The sequence below is a fragment of the Acinonyx jubatus genome, chromosome B2 (assembly GCF_027475565.1).
Source record: "Acinonyx jubatus isolate Ajub_Pintada_27869175 chromosome B2, VMU_Ajub_asm_v1.0, whole genome shotgun sequence".
Lineage (NCBI taxonomy): Eukaryota > Metazoa > Chordata > Mammalia > Carnivora > Felidae > Acinonyx > Acinonyx jubatus.
In genome coordinates, this window is record NC_069385.1 from 138,142,504 (window position 1) to 138,169,392 (window position 26,889).

General features: G+C 36.1%; 1 protein-coding gene across 1 annotated transcript in view; it reads right to left on the reverse strand.

Annotated features, from left to right (window-relative positions):
* NUP153 (nucleoporin 153) overlaps positions 1-26,889 on the reverse strand; it is a 77,655-nt gene that overhangs the window by 26,451 nt on the left and 24,315 nt on the right. Inside the window, exons 3-14 of the mRNA XM_027040365.2 lie at positions 22,487-22,735; positions 22,210-22,349; positions 22,000-22,128; positions 16,674-16,790; positions 16,536-16,580; positions 16,369-16,425; positions 14,066-14,212; positions 11,122-11,171; positions 10,500-10,626; positions 2,587-2,724; positions 1,741-1,839; positions 411-501 (exon numbers count right to left, since the gene is read on the reverse strand). Of these exons, the coding sequence (XP_026896166.2) occupies positions 411-501; positions 1,741-1,839; positions 2,587-2,724; positions 10,500-10,626; positions 11,122-11,171; positions 14,066-14,212; positions 16,369-16,425; positions 16,536-16,580; positions 16,674-16,790; positions 22,000-22,128; positions 22,210-22,349; positions 22,487-22,735 (1,389 nt within the window). The remainder of the gene's footprint in view (positions 1-410; positions 502-1,740; positions 1,840-2,586; positions 2,725-10,499; positions 10,627-11,121; positions 11,172-14,065; positions 14,213-16,368; positions 16,426-16,535; positions 16,581-16,673; positions 16,791-21,999; positions 22,129-22,209; positions 22,350-22,486; positions 22,736-26,889) is intronic.

Below are 26,889 nucleotides of genomic sequence, written 5' to 3' on the forward strand. Positions count from 1 at the left end.
CTGCAGAGGCCAGCATAACCCTAACACATAAAAATGTTTGTGAACTGAACACTAAACCCAGAGATGGGATCCACGATAATTAGAATTTCACCTCGATAACAAATGTAAACAACACCTGAATTTCTTATGAGAGTTCATTTATAATAAACTGTCACCTTTATGGATATACTGCTGGTGTGACTATCCCTTCCCATAACTGAATTGTGTAACATATCCATTTAGTGAGCGGTTTCTGAGAAGGTTACTAAAAACTATTGTCAAAGGTTGATATTAGCTCCTGTCCGCTTTTTAGAGCTAATTTCATTCAAATGAATTTATAAGAACTGCCAAAGACTAAAGAAAGAACTTGAAAACTAATCTAATGCATGCAACCATTTTTATGTAACAACTTGGGAGAAATTTTTACTTACCTAAACTACTACTTGTAATTGGTTCTGAAATACTACTAGAGCCAGAAAGTTCTGTTGTTTTCGCAACAGGCATACTAAACGTAAATCCAATCTGTAAGGAGAAAAGGTATCCTTAATAGTCTACTTAGTTTTAAAACAAAATATCAAATATGGAGCTTTTTCTTATTCCAAGTCAAAAAAAAAAAAGAGACACTGAATTTCGTGTAGAGATTTTACAATCTCCAAAATTGAGATGCTTCTTATAATGAATGGTGTGTTCGGTCTAAACAGCATTTTCAATTTCTTAGGCATTTTTTTTCATTCAAAGCAGTACATAAAGTAATAACGTGCTCCCAATGCTCATTTCTAGGTTTCTAAATGCCATTTTCCAATAAAACACTGAGATTTTATGGACAGTGGACAGGTTTCAGGCACACAGCAGGGATTACATACAATATGATCTGGAATATCTAGCAATAACCAAAAACAAGAGCACAGTGAAAAACACAAGGCAGCATGTAAAAATGATATGCATGCCAAAGATGCATGGGGCAACTTGAACATTAAACTTCTATCACTCAAAACACCTTTTTTTTTTTTTTAATTTAATTTTTTAAATTTACATCCAAGTTAGTTAGCATACAGTGCAACAATGATTTCAGGAGTAGATTCCTTAATGCCCCTTACCCATTTAGCCCATCCCCCCGTTCTACAACCCCTCCAGTAACCCTCTGTTTGTTCTCCATATTTAAGAACCTCTTATGTTTTGTCCCCCTCCCTGTTTTTATAGTATTTTTGCTTCCCTTCCCTTGTAAAACACCTCTTTCTTAATTATGAAGAAATATGTATTATGAGGCATAAAAACCCAAAACTTTTCCAGATTAAAGGCAATTCAACAAACATGTTAACCAAATGCAATGCAATTTAGTTGATCAGGTCTTGATCTTTACTGGATCTGGGCCATTAAAGGACAGTCTGGGGCCAACGGGGAAATCTGAATATGGACATTATTATTATACTATGTTACAATTTCATGGATAGAATTGTATTGTGGGTGTTGCAAAGGAAGGTCCTTTTTTCTTAGGGGACATATGGAAAAGGTGTAAAGGTATCAAGATGTTTGCATCTTAACTTTCAAATGATCACGAGAAAATACACATGCTTGTGTGTGTGTGTGTGTGTGTGTGTGGTGAAAAATAAACAGGTGTTCACTCATTCAAGATTTCTATACACTGACTTTTTGAGGTTGGAAGAAAAACAATGGTATTTCTTACCACCAATGGCATCTTGGATTTTAAAAATACAGTATGCTTCTGAAATCAGTATGAAATATTCCTTGCTTGCTACTTACAGATGACGGAGGTAGAACATCTGCCTCAGTAGATTTTACAATTGGAGATGAAAATCGAAACATGGGACGGCCAGGACTGTTTGGAGAGGCCATTTGTACCTGGTTTTCCAAATTATTAAAATAACAAAGAGTTTTTAGTAGAAGTAATCGACAATAAAACAGACCTTAACTTAAGCAAGTTATTTCAAAGAAGCCAAAAGCAATTTATTTCCTTTTAGCTTTAAAAATCACTTGTTAAGGGGCACCCAGCTGGCTCAGTCAGTAGAGCATGAGACTCTTGATCTTGGGGTTGTGAGCTCCAGCCCCACGATGGGGGTAGATTATTTAAAAATAAAATCTTAAAAAAATTAGTAAAATAATAATTTGTTAAAACTTGTGAAAAATAAATGGTAACTACTATAAAATCTGGCTTCTCCTTGGACGAGGAGTATACACTATCTTAGAGGTAGGTGAGTATTTATCTAAAGGAAAAAAATACCATCCATAAGAATATGTTCAGAAAAAGTAAAAGCCAGGACAAAATCATAAAAATTTTCAGGAGTAGTTAATCCTACCTGAGAAATAAAAACATAAACCCAATCTTACAAAAAAAAAAAAAAAAGTATCTTAAATCAGAAACATCGCAAACAAACTTATAATCATCAATCTCTAAGGCATTGCATAAGAATTAAACAGCACTCCATTATAATGTATCCCTTTATAACATACACTTTAAAAAGCAAAACACCATTTCCATTTTTCTTATTCTCAATTTCCATAGCAAGAACTTAATGCTTCAAACAGAATATAGTATTTTTTTTTAAATAAGGAACAAAAATCACCTCTATTTGTACGATAGTTTTGTACCTTGTTTGTCAGTGATTGTGAAGGACTAACGGGTGATGGAGAGGAAGTTGTGATCACAGAGGAACTAAAATTGAAGGTAGGCAGTGAAGAACTGGTGATGGGTAGAGAGATTTTCGGCAATACTGGCACTTCCATTTCCTAAAACACAACATGTGTCATAATGATAGATTTCATCTTTCAAGTCATTCTTTTTATCCCTACTTACTTTCAGGTGGAACTGAGAACAGGGAGGAGGCAGCAGCATACAGGGTTAACAATGTGGGCTCAACGTGGATGGAACTGGAGAGTGTTATGCTAAGTGAAATAAGTCATACAGAGAAAGACAGCATATATTTTCACTCTTACGTGGATCCTGAGAAACTTAACAGAAGACCATGGGGGAGGGGAAGGAAAGAAAAAAAAAAAAGAGAGGGAGGGAGCCAAACCATAAGATACTCTTAAAACACTGAGAGCAATCTGAGGGTTGATGGGGATGGGAGGGAGGGGAGGGTGGGTGATGGGTACTGAGGAGGGCACCTGTTGGGATGAGCACTGGGTGTTGGTATGGAAACCAATTTGACAATAAATTTCATATTAAAAAAATAATCAGTCAAAAAAAAAAAAAAAAACCCACAATGTGGGCTCTCGAATCAAAAGAAATGAACAAGATTTGAATCCCAGCTGTGCCACCACCAGACCTGGTGGCTTCGTGAACCTAACTGCCCTCAGTACAAATTTCCTAATGGCTGAAAATGAGGAAAAAATTACACCACCATTGTATTAATATAAGACATAAAGTTATACATGGCCTTGGCACGTAAAACAAGCATTTAATAAACATCAGTACCAATGAGTTTGTGGAAATGCCTTGGTTTTTTATCCCAATATACTAAAGACCACTCTGAATCTCAAGCAACCCAGAGTTGGAAGGCAAGCAGAGTTGTGCTTCTGCTGATGGTGCAATAGCTCGTATCTGAACATTGACCTGACAGATAACAGATGTAAACCCTAAACAAAATAGAAACAACCATATGAAAACACTGCCGAGCAACCAGAAGCAAGAGCGACCAGAAACAAGCACAAACTGCAGAGATGAAAACCACGTGGAAGAAGCGAGGAGCACTGGGTAAGTTTCCTGCACTCTTTCGGAGTTAGTACCACTACATCAATTGAAATGGAGACAGAACGGCAAATGTGTTCACTGAGGAATCAGGGGACAGGCTAGGTGAGCACAGCAGCTCAAAACTTGAGGGGAGATGCAGGAATGGGGAACTTACAGATCTGCACATAAACTGTCCAAGCTTCTAGCAGACCTGTAACCTGCTCGCGTGCAAGGCAGACACCAAGGAGCCAACTTAGCAGAGTTCCAGCTGCCACCCACCACAAGTGGGAGAAGAGTTTGACTTCGGGTTAAATCTCCTACCGGCTAAAAACCATGTGAATACTACAAATGGATGTCGTTTATGGTACACAAATCACAGCTCTGTAAAGTCGACCCCTCCACCCAAAGGAAAAATAAAGATGCTTTCAGATAAAAGAAAATTAAAACAATCTGCTGCCATAAAACATGCTCTGCAACTTCTTCAGGGCGAAGGGACAGAATAACAAATGGAACTCAGATTTCTGGAGATATGAACAATATGTGAGCAAACACAAAAAACTGTTTTTCCTCTTAATTTCTTGAAAACACATATAATTGTACATGGGGCACCTGGGGTGGCTCAGTCAGTTAAGTGTCCAACTTCACCTCGGGACATGATCTCACAGTTCATGAGTTTGAGCCTCAGGTTGGGCTCTGTGCTATAGCACAGAGCCTGCTGAGGATTCTCTGTCTCCCTCTCTCTCTATCCCTCCCCCGCACTGTTTCTCTTTCTCAAAATAAATAAACTTGAGAAAAATTATTTAGAAAAAAATAATAAAATACATATAACTGTATAAAGCAAAAACTATGCACTATGGGTTTAAAGCCTATCTTATTTTAATACAAATGACAAGTATAACCTGAAATACTAAAGAAGGGCAGTAAATCAAACTATAAAGTTGCAAGATTCTTAAATTTTGCAGGAAGTAGTACAATATTAACACAGAGTAGAATGTGGAAGTTAAGGATACATATAGTAAAATTCTAAGAGGAACCACTAAAAGTGGCATGCAGAGGTAGAGATAAAAAGCAAAGTAATTAAAATGTAATTATAACATTAACCAAAAGACAGCTTTCCAAAGAAGGCAAACCAAAAAATGGGAAAAGAAGAAAACAAGATAAAAATGGGAGACCTTAATCCAATACAGACACACACACACACACACACACACATATATGTAACTATAATGTTACTTACGTTAATTATAAATAAACATTCCAATTAAAAGGCAAAAAAACAGATAAAAAGGATAGACTAACCTATATACTGTCTATAAGAAAGTCACTTAAAAAGACAGAAGTTAAAAGGAATTGGATGGGGGCACCTGGGTGGCTCAGTCAGTTAAGCCGACTTCAGTTCAGGTCGTGATCTCACTGTTCGTGAGTTTGAGCCCCACACCAGGCTCTGTGCTGACAGTGCACAGCCTGTTTGAGATTCTCTCTATCCCTCTCTCTCTGCCCCTCCTCATTCTCTCTCAAAAATAAACAGTTAAAAAAGAAAAAAAAAGGCAAATGGTTGGGAAAAGATATAACCTGTAATTAGTAAGCCTAAGAAGGCCTATTCTAACAGAGGCTAGCTATATTAATACCAGATATTGCAGATGTCAAGACAAAGAACATCTCCAAAGATTTTTTTTTTAAAGAACATTTAATAATATTAAAGGAGGCAAATCACTGAGGAGCCATGATAGATGTTAAGGTGTATGCTTTAATGAGGGCTTCAAAATATGTAAAGCAAAAACTGACATAAGGGGGAAAAGACAAATCCACCAGATGAAAGTGGACAATTTTAACTCCTATCTCTCAACAATTTAATAGACTAACCAGACACACCCCACACCCTGGAAAAAAAATTCAGCAAGAACAAAGATGATCTAAGAAATACTATCAGTCATGTGACACTTTATATAACACTATACCCAACAACTGTAAAATACAGTCTTACAGTGAGATACCACCATATACAAAGCAGAATGGCTAAAGTTAAATGATAACAACTATTAATAAGGATGAAGAGTGAAAGAAATACTGACACACTGTTGGTGAGGGTATAAAATATTATATTCACTTTGGAAAAGAGGTTGGCATTTCTTAGAAAGTTAAACACATATCATACAACCTAGCTCCTCCACTTCTACGTTATTTACCCCCAAGAGAAATCAACACATGTCTACAAAGCACTACCAGAATGTTCACAGCACCTTTATTCACAATAGCCAGGCATTAAAGAACACACACACTGCATAACTGTATTAATATGAAGTTCCAGAACAAGCAACACCAACATATGGAGGAGAAAATGAGAATAGTGATTGCCTCCAGAGTAGGAGGCGATGAGTACTAACTGAGAAGGAACACAAGTGAACTTTCTAGACCAATGGAAATGTCTGACACGTCGAAAGGGGTTTGGCTTACACAGGTGCAACCATTTGTCAAATGCATGAATGATACACCAAAGAATTTTACATTTTACTACATGTAAACTTTTGCTAAATTTAAAAACAACAAATATTTAACTGCAATTTGTGCTATATATGCTTAAGTACTTGGGGTAAAATATACTGAGATCTTCGACTTACTGTGAAATGCATCAGAAACTAAGATATACACTTGATAAAGCAAATATAACAAAGTATTGGAATCTAAGTGCTAAGTATATTTGTGTTCACTACACAATTCTTTCCCTATTTCTTATGCTTGAAACTTATCATAATCAAATTTCAGGGAGGGGAGAGGAAGCGAACAAAGATGCATTTGACTATTTCAGTAGGGAAGTTTCATCTGATCTCCAATCTTCAGTCTTACTTTCTTCCCTTTAGACCCTCACAACACCTGGGCACATCAGCTAAACAACCTATTATCTTACTTATGCCAACTCAATAAGCCACAGACTTGGACATCCTGGTTCTTTTTATCACTGACCTTGAACCAAGCCTAAATTTGATGCCTATTCACCAAAATTTTGACTTAGTTGATCAGAAGCGGATCCCACAAATCCACAAGAAAGTTAAGAATTGTAACTGGATTATTCCAGATACTTTGTGTTGAACACAATCACCAGATATGTGACTATGTATTACCTTTGTAATACCTTTACATGGGTTATCTCACATGAGGAAGATACTACTGTTGTAGAGGAAGAAACTAAGGCAGAGAGATACATGGCTAAATATCATACAGCTATAAAATGGCAGCCATCCCACAGACACAAGCTATTTATTCTTCTTATCTCCATTTTACGGATAAGCTGATGTACATACAAATTATTCTGACCAAGATCACTCAGTTAGTAAGCAGCAGGCCTGTACCTGACATGACAATATCAATCAATTAAATCTCCCCAAACTCAGTTTTATTATATACTCCTAATCTGTTCTGTATCAATGAGATTTTTTCATTATTTCATTATTACTGGTATCACAGTAAAGACAAAAAGGCCAAATATTTAGTGACTAACACACATTCCTTATAAATTTTGAGATCTAAGAGAAAGTGAAAGGCAAAACATACTTTTACTACCTCATAATGCAAAACGGGTTATTTACAACACAGAGCTCTATTAACCTGAATGTTTAAGTGAATAAAAAATACCAATCCCTGCTAAATACCAGAAGTACATGAAAGTAGCCTAATTTGTTTCCATTCCACTAAAAATGTCTTCCATTTGACTTATCCCAAAAACCCATTAAAATACCCACAAATGTTCCATCCTTTACCAAAAGTTCTTATTCACTATATCTGAATTAAGAACTAGTCTAAACATTACTTGTCATCTGAAGCGAAAACAGCACTGAATACAAAATAAGAAAGCGTCTACCTAGAAACCTCTTCTACCTAGATTTAAAAAACATAGGGTAGGCAGAAAATTTGCGGCAGCCACCCTTTTGTACCACTTTCCTCGGATATGTGAAGACTAACTCCAGTGTGGAACAGAACTAAGGACAGGAATTGGGTGAGGCATCCTGGGATACAAAGTTGGCAGTTGGCCAGAATGGACAGGGGGCCCAGAGAAGGGAGGAGGTGATAAAGAGTTCTGGAGTGAGACTTTCATAAAGCTCCTTACAGTATACCAACCAGTAAGAGGAAACAAAGTAAATTAATAAACTTTCACGCTCTCCCAATGTCTTGATACAACAAAAGACACACAAAACACGTATCTTTCTGTAAGACAGTCAAAACTGAGCTACAGATCTAAACATCAACTTCAGCTAAAGATCTTAGGAATATATTCCTCATAAAAGTTGAAACTGAGGGGTGCCTGGGTGGCTCAGTCGATTGGGCGGCCAACTACAGCTCAGGTCATGGTCTCGCGGTCTGTGGGTTTGAGCCCCGCGTTGGGCTCTGTGCTGACAGCTCAGAGCCTGGAGCCTGCTTCCGATTCTGTGTCTCCCTCTCTCTCTGCCCCTTCATTGCTTGCTCTCTGTCTCTGTCTCTCTCAAAAATAACAAAAATTAAAAAAAAAAAAAGTTGAAACTGAAGAGAAAGAAACAAAATTCACAAATCTGTTATCTGGCAAACACCACACCAAGATATTTTCTTCATACAGGGATAAACTTTAAAAAGCTAGAGACACAAATTTTACTGAGAAATATAAAGCCTTGTCTAAAGAACAGGCTACATAAAGAGCTATACTAATCACATAGTAATTTCCTTATGTATACAAAGCAAGACAACTCATTTTTTTAATGTTTTTTTTTTAATTTTTTTATTTTTGAGAGAGAGACAGAGCACGAGTGGGGTTGGAACAGAGAGAGAGGGAGACACAGAATCCAAAGCAGGCTCCAGGCTCTGAGCTATTAGCACAGAGCCCTATGCAGGGCTCGAACCCACAAACTGTGAGATCATAACCCAAGCCCAAGTTGGACGCTCAACCGACTGAGTCACCCAGGTGCCCCAAAATAACCCATTTCTTAAAGCTAATTTAATCATGTCTACATAAAGAGCTTTTATAACAATAGAAAATTGGTTTGCTTAAGAAAACTACAAAATTTTATGAGCTGAATCACGAATGGCATTCAAGACTTTTTCTTTCAAGATGGTAGATAGAATACATTAATACATTCCTTCCTTTCACAACACTGCAGCAGAACAAGTAGAACCTCAGAAAAAGACAAAACCTCAAGACCAGTACTGAGCCAAGACCCCAGCATAATGTCATATATCACAAGCGAGGCTCAGAGGCAGAACTTCCAAGCTGCCAAAGCAGTCATGGTTCCGGTGAGTCAGAGAGGCACAACTACAAAACTGCTAAACAGGAAAAGAGGAGATAAAGAAAATGGAAAAAAAAGACTGCCTACTCTGCATAGACTTGGAAAGCATACCAAGAGACAAGAAGGAAATTAATACTCTTATAATTTCAATTAACACATGATTTTATAGTCAACAGAAACTGTTACAGAAGATCTCCTGTTTAAAAATCTAAAAACTCCTAAAAAAATAAAACTCATGCATCAATGAAGAAGTCACAAATGAAATTTTAATTGGAAACAAACAACAAGGGTGCTTGGGCGGCTCAGTTGGTTAAGTGTCCAACTCTTGATTTCAGCTCATGTCATGATCTCATGGTTCGTGAGTTCGAGCTCTGCCTTGGGCTCTGTGCTGATAGCTCAAAGCCTGCTTGGGATTCTCGCTCTCCTTCTCTCTGCACCCCCCTCACCCCCCCCCTCCACCGCTTGCTCTCTCAAAATAAAAAGAAACTTAAAAAAAAAAGAAAAGAAACAAAAAACAAATGAAAGTATTAGGTATCAAAACTTAAATGATTCAGTTAGGATGAAATTCACCTGTGAAAAGAATGGAAGAAGGCCTGCATTCAACCCAGAAGTAGTTAGGAAACAAATAAAGGCTAATTTAACCAATCTTTGATTAGTCCTTATCATTTCCAAACTTTCCGGTTCAGAATATAAGGAACTCTTCCTAATAAAAGAAATAATCCAATGAAAAAATGGATAAAGGAAGAGAACCCTAAATGACAAGAAACTCACAAAAAGAGGTCTCCCTCCCTAGTAAACACGAAATGCTAAATAAAACTCCAAAGGCGTAACACTTCACACATATCATCTTGGCAAAAACGTAAAAATAAATAAATAAATAAAATCAAATACTCTAAAGAAAAAGCAGATCCACCCTACAGTATTCAAAGTGCCTTCAGAGCAATAAGGCAACATTTACTATGTTTGAAGATGTGGATCCTCCCCGATAATCCAGCAACTCCATTCCCAGATAAACAGCCTAGAGAAAGTACTGCTTGTATGTGCTGAGGCAGAAGTGCATAAATACTGACTTCAGCATGTATTAGGATGTACAGAGTGGACTGTGGTATATTTTCATACTGGATAAATCTATAACAGTGAAATTAAACAACCTGGCAATATCTTTTACAACACCCACAAATTTCACACATCATAGGAAGAAAATGGCAAATGAGAAGAACATGTAACAGCATTAATCCATTTATGTAAGTTTCAGAAACAGACAAAACCCAACCAAACAGTAACATTCCAAAGGTCGAAGAATTTCAGTTGTAATTCTCTTACTGAAAGGAATTATGGCTTTTTAATGGTACCCATAAAACACCAGGTTAGGTTTTCTGTGCCATCACAGTGAAGGTGGTTCAAAAAGCCCGCTAACTGAACACACACACACGCATGCACACTCACTTGGAAGGGACTGTTTCAGTGGCAGATGATTCATTCCTGTGCTGGGTCTCCCCCAAGACCCACCCTTCCAGAACTCCCCTCACCACCACTACACCAAAGCTTTTAATAAACCTCAAGAATATAAGCATATAACCTACCTCTTCCTCTGGAGGTTTAGATGCAACAAAGCGTGTTCTCTCTCGTCTCATCTTGCCGCCTCCACTACCTACTCCAGAAGATAAACCATTGGCTGCAGACATACTGAAATTTGGGTAAGAAAAGCCACTAGGCAAAGAAAAAGAAAATTAAAACAAATGATATATTACTCTGGTCCATAACTGGTTAACTAACTGAACACCTAAAAATCAGAACTGCTAACAAGAAAATAAATATACAACTGAATGTGATTTTAAAAGCAGACAGAGGGGTGCCTTCGTGGCTCAGTCAGTTACGCAGCCAACTTCAGCTCAGGTCATGATCTCGTGGTTCTTGAGTTCGAGCCCCACGTCGGGCTCTGTGCTGACAGCTCAGAGCCTGGAGCCTGCTTCTGATTCTGTGTCTCCCTCTTTCTCTGCCCCTCCCCTGCTTGCTCTCTGTCTCTCAAAAATAACAAACGTTAAAAAAAAATTTAATAAAAAAAAAAATAAATGCGGACAGATTTGTGTGTGTGTGTATAACGTTTGTTTTTTAACCTTCTTAATCTTCAAAAAAAACATACATAAGTCAAACACAGACCTTATAAATGACATATAAAGAAGCTTAACTATGAAGACGCATTACCTTTCTCGTTCTCTGTTTTGTCCTGGTGTCACAGGGTTCTCATATCCAGTCTAGAATAAGATGAGCACACCAGATTTACATGCCTGCTTATTTGTTTTCATTTTCTTAATACTTCCCTTCTGTCAATCCATTTTAATATTTGAAATCAGGAATTTGATGGGTTTTTAGTGAGTGAATCCTAAAACTTCCAACTTATACCCTGTTTCTGAACAGCAACTAAATTACAACATGACTATACACATAAAATGTCACTGAGCACACTGCCCTTTCAATAAAATAGTAGTACACAAAATTAATACACTTACAGACCGCAAAAATACTTTTACTCTTCTCTCATTCTGGCCTATTAAAGGTGTAAGCAAATTTACAAGGATCTTCTTTGGGAAATGCATCCCTCTAATTTAAGTTCTTCCATTAAAAGAATATCATGGCTCCTTGGAGAACTAGCAAATCACAGGGCTGAGACCAGAAACTTCCAGGACGAGCCTAGATTCTTTTACATCAAAAGCAACTAAATGTTCAAAAACTGAGGGAGAAAAAAAACCAAAAACAAAAAACTGAGAGGAAATATTAAAAGGACACAGGAGCCAGTTCAAAGGCCAAATGATAGAACATGAACATCAAAATAACGCCAATAAAGGATTATAAACTACAGAATGTGAGAATTAAAGTTGACTTTAAAAACACATTCAAAGATAGGTATATAAATGAGATTAAAGAAAACTTTTCCTCCAGTAGGAGGTCAACTAATGTTGAAAGATAGGTGGAATTAGAAAACCACCCACTGGCAATCTACAAACAGGTTTAGGCAAAAATCACCAATAATACTAACTACTGAGAGGATATTTATCCTCTCAGTTATCTACCTACCAGATATTTATTAATTACAAAAGACAAAATCATCACTTCGCAGTGAAAAAATCTTACCGCTGCCACCTTAATTACCAAAAGCACATAATTAGAATCTAATCATGAGGAAACATCAGACATTCCCAAACTGCAGGACATTCTACACAGTAACTTACTTGCACTTTAGAAATCTCAATGTTAGGAAATACAAAAACAAACAAAAACCCTAAGGAACTGTTCTAGACTAAAGGAGATGAAGGGACAAGAAAACTAAAAAATGCAATACATAATCTTGAATTTTTTTCTTTTGGGATAACTGGCAGCATCAAAATAAAATCTATAGATCAAATCACAGAATTGTATAATGTTAAGTTTCTGCTTTTGATAATTATTCCGCAATTATTACATTAAAGGAATTCCCTGTTTGTAGGAAACACACAGTAAAATTAGGACATAGTATATTGTGAAGTTTTAAAACTGTTCTTGCAAAGTCTATGAATCCAAAATTATGTGAAATATTTTTAAAATTTTAACAAAGCAAGTATGACAAAATGTTAATGATTCGGTGAAACAAGGAGTAATGGCTAAACACTACTATTCTGTCAACTTTTGCTTGAAAATTTTTAATAAATTAGATTATGAAGATCAGATGAGATTAAATATAAGTAAATGCACAAGTAATGCATAAGATACCATGTAAATACAATAAATACAAAAAATACACTTTAGCTAAACAACACAAGAAAACAGACAACCCCAGAACATGGTGACATTTTAAGACAAGTGGCCTGGTCTCTTCAAAAACCAATGTGCCTAGCAATTCCACTCTTAGGTACAGACCCCAGAAACACCGCAACATATGCCTGCAAAACACCTGTACACCAAAGTTGAAAGCGGTATTATTCATTACAATCAAAAAGTAAAAGCAACCCAAATTTCCCTCAACTGATGAAAGGATAAACAAAATCTAGCATATCCAAACAATGAAATATTCAGCCACACAAAAAGGAGTAACGTTCTGATGTGCACTACAACACGGATGAACCTCGAAAACATGCTGAGTGACATAAACTAGACACTAAAAACCATATTCTATGATTCCATTTAAAGGAAATGCCCAGTATAAGCAAATCTATAGAGACAAATCAGTGGTTGCTTAAGGCTGGAGAAGGAGGGGTGGGAATGAGAGTTTGGGTGGTTGGGATGAATGGTTATAAAAATGTTCTAGAGTTAACAGTGGTAATGACCACACAACCCTGTGAATATGCTAAAAATCACTGTTCCACTGTAGTCTTCAATTAGGTATGTGAATTGCATCTCAATAAAGCAGTTGTTTAAAAAAAAAAAAAACAATGTGGTAAGGGTCAAGGTTTGAGGTCAGAAAGAGAAAACGCAAAGCAATGTGTGATATTTGCTTGGATTCTGATTCAAAAAAGGAGCTGTAAACAACACTGGAATGTGGACTAGATATTAGACAGTATTACATTAATTTCTTTGGATGTGGTAATATAGAAGTAATTAGGAAATGCATGCCAAAGTACTTAGGGGTGAACAGATGTGTTATACAAAATTTTATTTTCAAATGGTTCAACAACAACACAAACAAAACACACCAATAAAGCAAGTCTGGCAAAATTAGTGCATCTAAACCATGAGTACATACTAGTGTTACTTAGTAGTAAATACTAATTTACGATTTGATCACAGTGCCAGCCATTTGAAAGGCACACCAACTCGTAAAGATCACTAATACACAAACTTTATGTATTACCTAGTTGCTAGACTGCAATGGTGGACTACTCGTATATTATTTATTCTTACTCATTTTGATCAATATCCAAAGAATAGTGAAAATAGGGGCGCCTGGGTGGCTCAGTCGGTTGAGCGTCCAACTTCAGCTCAGGTCATGATCTCGTGGTCTGTGGGTTCGAGCCCCACATCGGGCTCTGTGCTGACAGCTCGGAGCCTGGAGCCTGCTTCGGATTCTGTGTCTCCCTCTCTTTCTGCCCCTCCCCCACTCACACCGTGTCTCTCTCCAACATATAAATGTTTAAAAAAAAAAAAAAAAGAATAGTGAAAATAAACACATACTCACATTGTGCTTTTTATCTATTCTTTGAGTAGTCTTCCTTAATTCACCAGATGGGGTCAGAGACGGTTTAAAATATACAGTTCTATTTGTTGCTATGGAAACCGGCTTCGGGGTCATGAGTCTCTGAACGGGGGGATACTGAGAATCCACCTTATAGGTAATCAGAAATCATAGAAAAAACTTTTTTTTCATATATATCGGTGACACATATCTAAACGTTATCTGGCAATAGCTAATGTGAGCTAGAGACCATGAAAATGCCTAGAGAAATATCCAGTATATGCAAACAAATACTAAAAGGAAAAATGGATAGTAATAGAATAGTAATAGGTTTATATGTAAACCTGTATATAATAAAATTCCAAATAGCTTCAGACTATTTTTTTCTACACTTAATGACTTTTCATATAAGCAGAAAAATGGAAACTATATTCAAAACTGTTCTACAAATCTAAGTTTTCACATGTTGAATTTCAAATACAGAAACTAAAACTGATTTTGCCACATTTTCCCCAAATTACTCTCTAGATATCCTTCAGCTGGAAATAAGATTATTTTTAAACTAGCTATGAAAGTAATTGCTAAAACTGTGAGCAAACCTCTCTCCAAGTTAATTTTCCCCTATTGTTATTTAAAAAACCAAACTAAAAGTCTTAAAATTTATTAGTAAAACTGTGTTAAGAATTTGAAATCCTAGGGGCACCTGGGTGGCACAGTTAGTTAAGCAGCCAACTCTTGATTTCAGCTCAGGTCATGAGCTCACATTTTGTGAGATGAAGCCCTGCGTGGGGCTCTGGGCTGACAGTGCAGAACCTGCTTAGGATTCTCTCTCTCTCTCTCTGACCCTCCTTCACACACGCGCACGCATGTGCTTATGTGCGCACTCTCTAAATAAACTTAAAAAATTAAAAAAAAAAAAAAAAAGAATTCCAAATCCTAAAATAAACTGGCATTATCATCTGAGCACACAAGTGTTTTGTCAACAGTCTTTTGCAACACGGAAACACAGTAAAAGTCCTGTTGGTGAAAAAGGACCATAAAGCCAAGAACTTGTACTCTGTCCAAAGACTGTAATACAATGAATACAGTCCTTTCTCTTAGCAGCAGCTGTGAACAACATTGGTTTCCAAGGCAAAGCTCCTGCATACTAGCTCTTCCCTAAATCCTCATCACAACTGTGATCTTATAACTCAATGACAGTCTATTCTGTAGACGGTTACATCTGTGAAACATGAACTACAATATTGTATTCTGGCCTTTATATATCTTCACACCCATTAATAAAACTGTATTGATACTACACTGAAACATTAATAAAGACTTTTATCAATGAGGACTTGTATTATGGTACAATTTTTTAATTTACTTTTTAAACAATCTAATATAAAACAGGAGTGTGAGAAAAGCAGCCAATGCCATAAATTAATCCCATCGCCATGGCTGATAATGGATTCTTTCTTGCCTGATCACAAACATCTAGTTAATTCTAGATAGTGTTATGAAGTAACACTATCCCTCCCCAAACTCTCAATTTTAGCCTTCTTCTCTGCAGAATTTTAGTAAAAATAATTATAATTTACCAATATCTCACACACAGTTCTCACAATGAATTCAGAAAATTATGATAATTTTAATCAGTGACTTCTGAGGGAAACTGGTGTTGTAGTAAAAGCTTTCACAAGTAAGGATCTGGGACTCTGCTTCTCCTGAAGGATACTTAACTAGCCACAAGTATAACTTACAAAAAATATACCTCTTTAACCCTATCAAGCATTTTAATTTTTCCACAGTAACCTCCAAAACTAATTTTAACCAAATAGAATACACTGAAAGGGTCATCAAGAAATTAGAATCTAAGTTATACTTTTTATTAGTTCCAGTATCTTGGAACACTATTTTGACTAATGAAATTCTATTACACACAACAGATTTGACATGTTAATGAGGAAAGTTTAAAAGAGGATTATGCTCAATGAGGGTTTAGTTCACTGAACTTCTATAATTACTAAACATGTCAAGCATTGTCCACTCCTATTTTTATTTATCAAAAAGTCTGAGTCACTCATAGACTGCCAAGACGCTGAAGATGGAAATGGCAAATAACCAAAAAGTACTGAGCACTTACTACATATATAGCGTTGTGCTAAGGCAGGCCCTCACAAGCCGCCACAATGTCCAAGGAAACAAATCTTATCTTTCAAACGTGTCCCCTAATGACTATCAAATTCAATTTATATATTTACTAACTAAAAAATAAATACAATAAAACTGCTGAAACTTTAAGTAAATAAAGGCAAAAGTTTTACCCTTTCCCTTTTGGCCTGAAAGTCTGAGGTCGTATCTATTCCACTCCTATCAAGAGGCTGAAAAAGTAAAATGCCATTAGAATAGACTGGAAATTGAGAAAAACAGGACTTTCATCACCAATATATAAAAATGTAATCTCTTATAAAAGGTTTATAAGTCAACTTACAGAATTCAGGGGAGAAGAAACAACAGACGGGATTCTTTTTGCATCCTGTTAATGTTGAAACAATACCAAAATTAAAATTTTTCACAAAAGTCAAATGTTGTTATATACCTACATTTACTTGTGATTCTAAAAATTTACCGCGAGAGGGCTTGACATCTTCTCTAAAGTTTGCAATATCCGCCGAGCTGTGGAACTGGTCACACCATAGGACTGTGCATTCAGCTGCTTAGCTTTCATCTGCCTTCTGACTGGTGCCTATGAAGTAAACGTTTCATTACTGTTTTAGACCATAAACTCTAAAGCACAGATTTCAGGAAATAAAAGTATTTACAAAACAGAACAGATATCCAAAGAGAAATAGGATTAATGTCCTAACAGGAATTTATCTCTGGATGGTGTCATTATGCCTAAGTTCAACTTTTCTTCTTTATACCTTTTACTGAAAAGCCAATTACTTTTACAATCAGAAACAAGAAAGCACACACCACACTGAAGATCTACAACTATGTTAAATGGAAAAAGGGAGATCACTGGTATAAAGTTCTGGCATTACTTTGATCCATTTATCCCTGATACTTAAATCAAAGAACACTTCTTGTTGAGTCACTATGTCGTCACTACGTCGTACACCTAGAGTTAATGTAACATTGTGTGTCAACTGTAATCCAACAAAAAATAAACATAAGTAAATCAAAGAACTAAATAAATGAGAACTATATTAAAATATTAGTTATTCTGGGTACTAATTAAATTCCAATATAACTAAATGAAGAGACTGTAGGCTCTATTGTAAAGGAAATTAGCATTTTTAAACTAATTTCTCAAATTTTGAAATAAGAAAAATTTTTAAATACTCAGGCTATTTCTTAATAACCTTTTAACTTTATTAAAATTGAAGTTAAGGAAAAAACCTTATAAAGAATAGACAAGTACCCTTTAATACATAAGCAATGTTTACAAATTCCAACTAAAACAGTTCCTTTTCTCAAAAATACATTACAATATTCCAATAACCAAATGACTACCACAAAGCAAGTTTGGTAATGCTTAATATAAAGATAGTATCACAATCGAAACACAACCCAATCTCTACAAATAGCTCACAATATCTGAAAACTTGAACCATAACTACTTTAAATGTTTCTCTGTCCGATACCAAACAATGATAACATTTCCAGAGTAGCTGCATGATTCTCCATTAGTTTTATTAAGAACTTGATGCCCACTAAGAATTGTTGTTCAAGCCAGAGGCTTGGGCAAACATGAGGCAACATTAGAATTCTCTAGGAAAATCTGATAGTCTGTCCTGTCACTGGATTCTACTGGCCACTGACCACTCAGGGCTTTAGTTTGCTAATCAACAAAATGGAATTGAATTACAGAATCTTTAATATACCTCCCCGCTCTAATACTCTAGGAAAGGAATTATTAGCTTTGTCCCAAACGTCAGCGATAAACACTTGGAAGCCTGTGATGAGACAGATTCTAAGCGTATGTCACAATTCACCATTAAAAAGTACAGGATTCAATGTAAGAAAGAAATGAAGAAAAGCAAGAATATACTGAGACTTGGACTATTCTATGAATCACAGGCTTGCATCATCTTATCTACTAACAGGCTGAACTATTATTTTAACTTTAAAAATTTTTTAAAGAATACGATCCAGTTTAAGCTTTAGAAAAAGCTCCCTGTGTAACTCCAACATCTAGTTAACATTTTCTTAAATAACAAATTACTGCCCTTCATGAACACACTCAGAAATAAAACTCGTAATTACTGTTAACTACATACATGAAACCATCCTCTAAATAGGAAAACAAGAAACTAAAGACAAGACAGTCTTAAAATATACTTGTTTCTATGCCATTTCTATGTTTGTCATAGACTCATCTTCACAGATTCCCCTCTCCAAGAGTCTACTTACTGAAAGTATAATTACTCCTCCATCTTTAAAATGTCAAAATCTGTAAATGTAAGCACAACACCATATAGACAAAACAATTTCTTATGGGCTTCAAAGAACTCATAGGATAAAATACAGGATGGTGGGATTCACCTTAAATTTATTATCAATTTACAACTGTTCTTTGCTTATATGTAAATACAACTGATTTTGCATAATGACCTTGTATTCTGTAATCTTGCTGAACTCATTAAGTTCTGATAACTTTTTTGTATTTCTTAGGCCTTTCTATGTGGATAAGCATGTTGTCTATGAATAGGAGTAACACTTTCTTCCTTCGTGCAGTGGGTAGGCCCTGCAGTACAGCACTACACAGCAGCAATGCTAGCAGACAGCCTTGTTCTCTTCCCGGCCTTAGGAGAACAGTACTCTGTTTCTCACCATCAGTATGATGTTAGCTAAAGATTTTCTGTAGATACCATTTATCAGGTTGAGAAGATCCCCACTTATTCCTCAGGCTACAGGAAATTTTTATTATGAAAGGATGCTGAATTTTGTCAAATGTGTTTTATGCATCTATGGAGATAATCATACAGTTTCTATTCTTTAGTTTGTTTAAATGGTAGCTCACGTTAATTTTCAAATGTTGAACTAACCTTGCATTCCCAAGATAAACCCTACTTGATTATGAAATAGTAGCCTTTTTATATATGTTAGATTCTCTTTACAAATATTTATAGAGAAGGTTTGGGTCTGTAATGCCTAAGAAATATTAGTTTGTGGCTTTCTTGTAATGCCTTTGGTTGGTTTCAGTATCAGGGTAATACTGGCCCCATAATATGTTGGAAAGTGTACCCTCCTATTATACAAAAACGTATGCATAAGATTGGTATTCTTTCTTAAATGTTTGGTAGAATTCACCAAGGAAGTTAAATGAGCCTGAAATTTTCTTTGCTGGAAGGTATTCTGACTATGTATTCAATTTATGGAACAGACTATTGGAGCTATTTTTTTTTTTTAATGTTTATTCATTCTTGAGAGACAGAGCATGAGTGGGGGTGGGGCAGAGAGGGAGAGAGGAAGACACAGAATCCGAAGCAGACTCCAGGCTCTGAGCTGTCAGCACAGAGACTGATGTGGGGCTCGAACCACAAACCGTGAGACCATGACCTGAGCCGAAGTCGGACACTCAACTGACTAAGCCACCCAGGTGCCCCACAGCCATTTATTCTTAATTAACACCAAATAACAAGAAATACTTAGGTATAAGTCTAACAAAATATGTGCAAGGTCTGTGTGATGAATACTACAAAACACTGATGAAAGAAATTTCAAAAACTTAAATAGAGAGACATACTGTGTTCAAGGACTGGGAGATTCAATTTTATTAAGATGTATATTCTTCTCCCTAAATTGACCTTCAGACTCAATGCAATTCTAATCAAAATTCCAATAGATTGTAAAAACTGGTAACATGATTCTAAAATTATGAAAAAGTAAATGACTTAGGAAAGTCAAAACAAGCTTGAAAAAGAACAAAGCTGGAGGACTCACATTACCGATTTCAACACTTACTATAAACTATAGTAATCAAAAGAATGTAGAGTTGGCCAAAGGATACATAGAAATGGAAAATAATAGGAAGTCAAGAAATAGAACCACATATATGGTCAACTGATTTTCAACAAAGATGCAAAGGCAATGCAATGTAGAAAGCACAACCTTTTCAACAAATGCTACTAAAAAAATTGGACATTCGTTATGTTAAAAAAAAAAATGAATCTTGATCCCTCATGACATGATACATACCATATACAAAAGTTAACTCAAAATAAATCAGAAGCCTAAATTAAAACTTAAAACTGTGGGGGTGCCTGGATGGCTCAGTCGGTTAGGCTTCCACCTCTTGGTTTCGATTCAGGTCACAATCTCATAGTTCGTGAGTTCGAGCCATGCATCAGGCTCTGCGCTGACAGTGTGAAGCCCACTTGCGATTCTCTCTCTCCCTCTCTCTCTGCCCCTCCTATTCTGTCTCTCTCAAAATAAACAAACTTAAAAAAAACAAAAAAACAAAAAAACTATGGGGTGCCTGGGTGGCTCAGCCGGTTAAGCAACCAACTCTCAACCTCGGCTCAGGTCATGATCTCACAGTTCAGGAGTTCAAGCCTTGAGTCAGGGGGCTCTGTGCTGACAGAGAAGAGTGTGCTTGGGATTCTCTCTCCTTCTCTCTCTGCCTCTTCCCCACTCTCTCTCAAAAGAAGATAAACTTTAAAAACACAAAACAAAACAAAACCTAAAACTATAAATCCACTAGAAAACACAGAAGAACACTGTGACCCTAGGCTTGGCAAAAATGTCCTACATACTACACCAAATGCATGAGGCATATAAGGAAAAAACCCAATATACTGAATGCCATGAAAAGTAAAAACTTCTCTGTAAAAGACTTAAGCCAGAGAATGGGAGAAAACATTTGCAAAACACATATGTAATAAAGGACTTAATAAAGGTGTAGCATACTCTTAAAACTCATTAATAAGAAAGCGACCCTATTTAAAAATGGGCAGAAGATTTGAACAGATATTTCACCAAAGAAGACACATCTATGGCAAACAGGCACATGAAAAGACGCTCAATTTCACAAGTAAAAGCCACGGTGGTGTGGAGATACCACAACATGCCTATTAGAATGGCTAAAATAAAACAATGAAAAACTGATGACAAGTGCTGGCAAGAACACTCTTCCATTACTTTGCTGAGAAAACAGCATTACTTTGCTGTGGAAAACAGTTTGGCAATTTATTAGAAAGTTAAATGTATACTTACTATAAGACCCAGCAGCCAACTTCTGGGTGTTTACCCAAGAGAAATGGAAATTAATGTTCACATAACACGCTTAAAACCACTTATTCACAACTGCTCCAAATCACATCAAACCCAAGTGTCCTTTCAGTAGTGACTGGATAGGATAAACAAGTTACAACTCAACAATAAAAGGAACTACTGATATGTGCAAAAATAAAGATCCATTCCAGATGCATTATGCTAAGTACAAGAGGCCAGATTCAAAGGCTAGATGCTATATTGATTAAATTTAAATGACATTCTGGAAAAATCAAAACTACAGGGAAAGAAAGCAGATCAGTGGTTGCCAGAGGGTAGAGGTAGGAAGAGGGGTTGACAACAGAGAGGCACAAGGTAACAATTTGCTGTGATGGAAATGCTTATTCAATACTTTGATTGCAGAGTGCATACACAACTGTATGTATTCTGTTAAAATGCAAATACTCTAAAAAGGGTAAATTTTACTATACATAATTTACACCTCAATTTTTTTAAAAAAGGAATTAATCATCACACTTCCTAAAACACAGACGCACATAACATGCTCACAAGTGTAATGAATAAATATTCACTTAAGTCGAATACAATGTTCAGATAGTCCCTAAATGAAAACGGTATCATTTTACCAAAAAATAACCAAACCAAAACTCCATTGGAGTGCCGTTAATTACTTGACAATTTTTAACGTTATCAGTCCTTCTCCTATTCAAACCAACCTGATACGGTGTGTTTCGGAGTTTCAGTTGTCTTGCAGCAGCTGCTGCCCCACCGTACATTGTTTTTCCAGGATAAAAAGGAGAATCTCCAAGCTGACTTGTTTTAAGGATTGAAGAATTCCCAAGTGACTGCACAGAAACAAAATGATAAATTATGAGCAATAAATACTCAAAACAAATGTGATTGAATCCAATCTTACTAGTACTCACAGGGGAAAGTGTTCCAAAGGCAGACAAGTTGAATGCTGGTTTTTTTGAGCTGGTGGCAGTGTGCTGTGAGAGTGAATGAGTACGTTCAGCCTCTGGGGACCACAGAGGTGGCACTGAAGTGTTCTTTGTAACAGCTATATCTGAAACAAAAATATGTAATGCATAGTTAGAGCACTAATTACAAGGCCCTCAATTTTTATAAACAGAAAATGAAAATTACAAGTAAGAAAAAACCTATCCCATGAAATTTAACTTTACTACCAAACACCAAGAATACCTTTATCAGAAGCTCTTGAAGAAAAACCACTGGTAGTTGAGATGTTATCATCATCATGTTGAGAGGTAGAATCTTTAATTTCCTTTACAAGGGAAAATCCAGAACTGCCAATTGGGAATGCCGAGGATGTGGAGGGCTGACAGTGTAGTGCAGGAGATTCCAACACGGAGAAATTCATATGGCTCCGATGAAGAGAAGGCCTTGTTAATACATCTGGGTAATTTGAAGAAGTACTAGTTGTTGAGGGTTCTTTAAAGAGTTAAAAAAAAAAACAACAACAAAAAAAACAAAAAGGCATTAGTATTATGAATATACAGCTTAGAAAAAGCAATACAATATCTCAACAAAATGGTTTTTAAGAAAACATACTATATAACATCGCTTCAATTCAAGCCACTGAAGCCTCCCATAAGCTCAGTTTAAGCTACTCTTTACTCAAAAAAGGTTTCATCTAGCTGCAATGAATTTACTTAACCTCGTATCAAACTATGTATGTTTCAGGGATCACATGCAATTTCTGAAAGTGCATGGCTCTTTATTGATATTGATGCTTGAATTGCTACTATAAAACCCGCTCATAAAGAGTAAAAGAAGCTATATAAGTCATAGCAACCACTATTAAAATTGTAGATCTCCCAGATATTTTATATACAGACATAAATCATTTCTCTAATTATATAATCATGCTATGCATCCAGTTCTATGACCTGCTTTTTCATTTACCAATTTTGTCTCTACATACAGAGCATTCCCTTTGAAGACCACATTGTATGTTATCATGCTAATTGACACGAATTATTTTGTGATTATTTTCCCAATGTTCCATCGAACATATATGCACTGATATCTGCATACTCTTAAGAGTATTCTTTTGGATTAATCCATGGTTCTCTAAGAATAGAAGCACAAAGAGAAATAATTTAAAAAATACTTTTAAGCTTCCCACAAAAATATCTGATTCTGTAAGTCTGAAGTTAGGCCCATAAGAGAATCAATGGGATAAACAATTATATGGAATTGCTCTGCAGGACTCAATCAGAGAGTATGCTCATTTTTGCTTATGAAACATACCGCAATCCTATCAGTTATACTCCCACAAATAGCAAATGACAATGTACATTTCCACCATAGTCTCTAACACTGGATATTAACCTTTTCTGATTTCTATCAATCTATCAAATGGCACCATTATTTTATTTGCATTTATTTAAATGAGAGGGATAGTGCATCCTTCCCTATACTTATTGTTCATTTACACTTCTATTAATTGCTTACTGATATAGTAATTTTTTAATGTTTATTTATTTTGAGAGCATGCACACCAGTGGGGGAGGAGCAGAAAAAGAGGAGACAGACAATCCCAAGCAGGCTCTGTGCTGTCAGCACAAAGCCCAATGTGGAGCTCAAACCCATGACCTGTTAGATTATGACTTGAGCTAAAATCAAGAGTTGGATACTTAACCAACTGAGCCACCCAGGCGCCCCAATAAAATCTAATCTTTGATCAGTAAGATACTGCAATATGACCTGAAATATTACAACTATTTTTCACTGTTGGCTGAACCTATTCATTTTGTTGATGCTATTTTTTGCAGTACAGAAAATAATTTGTTTACAAGGTTTGTAAACCTCGTAACCTTTGTTCACTTTTGTAAACTTTGTTTACAAAGGCATTTACCATTCCAAGACTATAAGAAATAGAAAATTTTACTGATTTTTTGGTACTGCACTGTTACTTTTATTTCAATATAATATTTAATCTTGAATCCATCTGGAGTCAGTTATGATATAGTAGTGAAGGAATGATTCAGCTTCATTGTTTCCCAAATGGTTAGTCTGTTTACATTCTAAAATAACCTTCGTTTTTTTTTGTTGCTGTTTATTTTTGAGAGAGAGAGAGACAGAGAGAGAGGGCGTGCGCGTGCAGGGGAGAGGCAAAGAGAGAGGGAGACAGAATCTGAAGCAGGCTCCAGGCTCCGAACTGTCAGCACAGAGCCCGATGCGGGGCTTGAACTCACAAGCCATTAGATCATGACCTAAGCCGAAGTCAGACGCTTAACCTACTGAGCCACCCCTAAAATAACCTTAAATAAGCTACCTTATAATCACGGAGAAGCCACCACTACCACATACTAAATCCCAAAAGGCTTTTCACCCTCTTCTCCCCAGTGATGTATCTGTACAATAATGTTTTACCCACTACAACTTTAGAACACATTTAGTAACTGTAAAAGTTACTCCAACCCACCTCCACATTCCCCTTATTCTTTTTCAGAATTTCTCTACTCATCTTCAGGTGTATTTTCAAAAACGCTTAAAATCATTTGTCAAATTTCCAAGACTCTCAATTAGGCTGGAATGTCTGGGCCTCCAGACTAGTGCTTCTAATTTAAATAATTATAAAACTGAACAGAATAGGAGATATCTTTCAAACAACAGAAAACGGCACAAGAAAACTCAAAAAGTGAACCCTATCACTACCCAGCTCTCTACCTAGGTATGTTTTCGGACCTGGAAGAAAGAGCTGGAGTCCAAGCAGAACACAGCAGGCAGAAATCAGAATTAAGGGCACTGGACAGTAGAAAACTGCAGGGAAGGGCCTCCAGAAGTCCACATGGGTGTGTCCAGACAGTGAATGGGCTTTCCATGCACAGAGTGAGACCATATAAGGCTTACCAAGTATGAGCTACTACAGAGGTGAGGAAACAAGTCACTAGGAAGTGAGCAATGCTAGGGGGCAAGAAGCAGTGTTGAGGACACAGGAGCCACAGGGTTGCCAGAACTTAGAGATCCCACAAACACCTCCTTAAATCCCTGGCATTCAACCGAGATGTTGGAAAAGCTTCCCCTTGAGACAAAGGATCATGTCCTAGAACAACATGTCCTATGTTCTAGGACATAGGTTTAGACTCAACCTAAAAAGCCACAAGAGAAACAATTTGCAGACTAAGTCCTATCACTTTAGGGAATTTAAGAAATCTTGGACCCTCCACAGATGCACAATTAACAAAACATAAAACTAAGTTTACAAAGTTCAAAATGACCAGTAACAACTGCCTGCTCAAACAACAATCAATACTCCTCAGTGGAAGATAACAGCATCCCAAATCTCTACATGTATTTTTCAAAATAACATATATAAGAAAAATGTGATCAACAGTGCAGAAAAAAGTCAACTGGAATTAAACATGAGATAGATGATGCAATTAAAGCCTTTAAAAATAAGTATTTTAGCTATGTTCAAAGTTCCTAACAGACTCATTAAAATGATTTGATTTGGATCACACTGAAGTTAAAAGATTTTAAAAAGGAAGGGATACCATGCCCAGCATTGTTTTCCTACTGACTTTTTTCATTCAGCTCTCCTTTATGTTCCTCAGTGGAACAAAAGAATTTCTTCTAGAGTGCCATACACTTCTGAAGTTTATTTCTAGGTTTTTGTTGTTTGATATTGTAAGTAGGATTCTTTCTTCCTTCATACTTTCCGTTTACTGCTTAAATAAGTTACTGGGGTTTTGTTTTTTGTTTTTCTATATTAACTTTGTGACTAATTTCTACAAATCTCTTATTCTAATTGGTTGTTGGTTTTTTTCCCATCAATTGGCTCTCTTGGGTTTTCTGGGTATTATTTTGCTTCCTTCTTACCAATACTTACATGTATACATACATCCTCTTACCTAATTACATCTTTAACATCCAGAAGTGGTGATGATGGGATTCCATTTTATACCTGACTTTAATGGGAATGTTTCTAATGCTTCACCATTACATGTGATTCTGGCCTTTGGATGACTAACATGTTAAGCAAGCTCTAAATGAAATAAACAATTCTAAATAAAATACATAGCAAATACCTATTAATTATCTACCAGAAAGAAAATAATTACAAGACTTCCACTATATAAATATGCTAACTTATATTAATAATTCCCTCATGATAAATGACTCCTTATATCCCAAGATTAACTCTCCCTAGTGAGTAAGAAGATTCTATTTTTTAACGTGCTGCTGGATTGTATTTGATGCTCTGTAATTTTCTTCCTCAAAGTCTGTCTTCAAAAATACTTAAGAGCATAAGCAATAGAAAACAATTCCAGATTATTTAGTTTCAAAGTACTATTATACAAAAAATAAGATTCAGATAAAAACACTTAACTAGAACTGGAAAGAAACACCAACATAATAAAAGTCATATATGAAAAACTCACAGGTAACATCAAACCCAATGGTGAAAGACAGATTTTCCTCTAACATCAAGAACAAGACAGGGATACCTGCTTTCCCCACTTTTATTTAACCCAGTATTGCAAGCTCTAGCCAGAACAGTTAAGGCAAGAAGAAAGGCATCCAAAGTTGGAAAGGAAGAAATAAAATAGCTCTATTTACAAATGATATACCTTGTA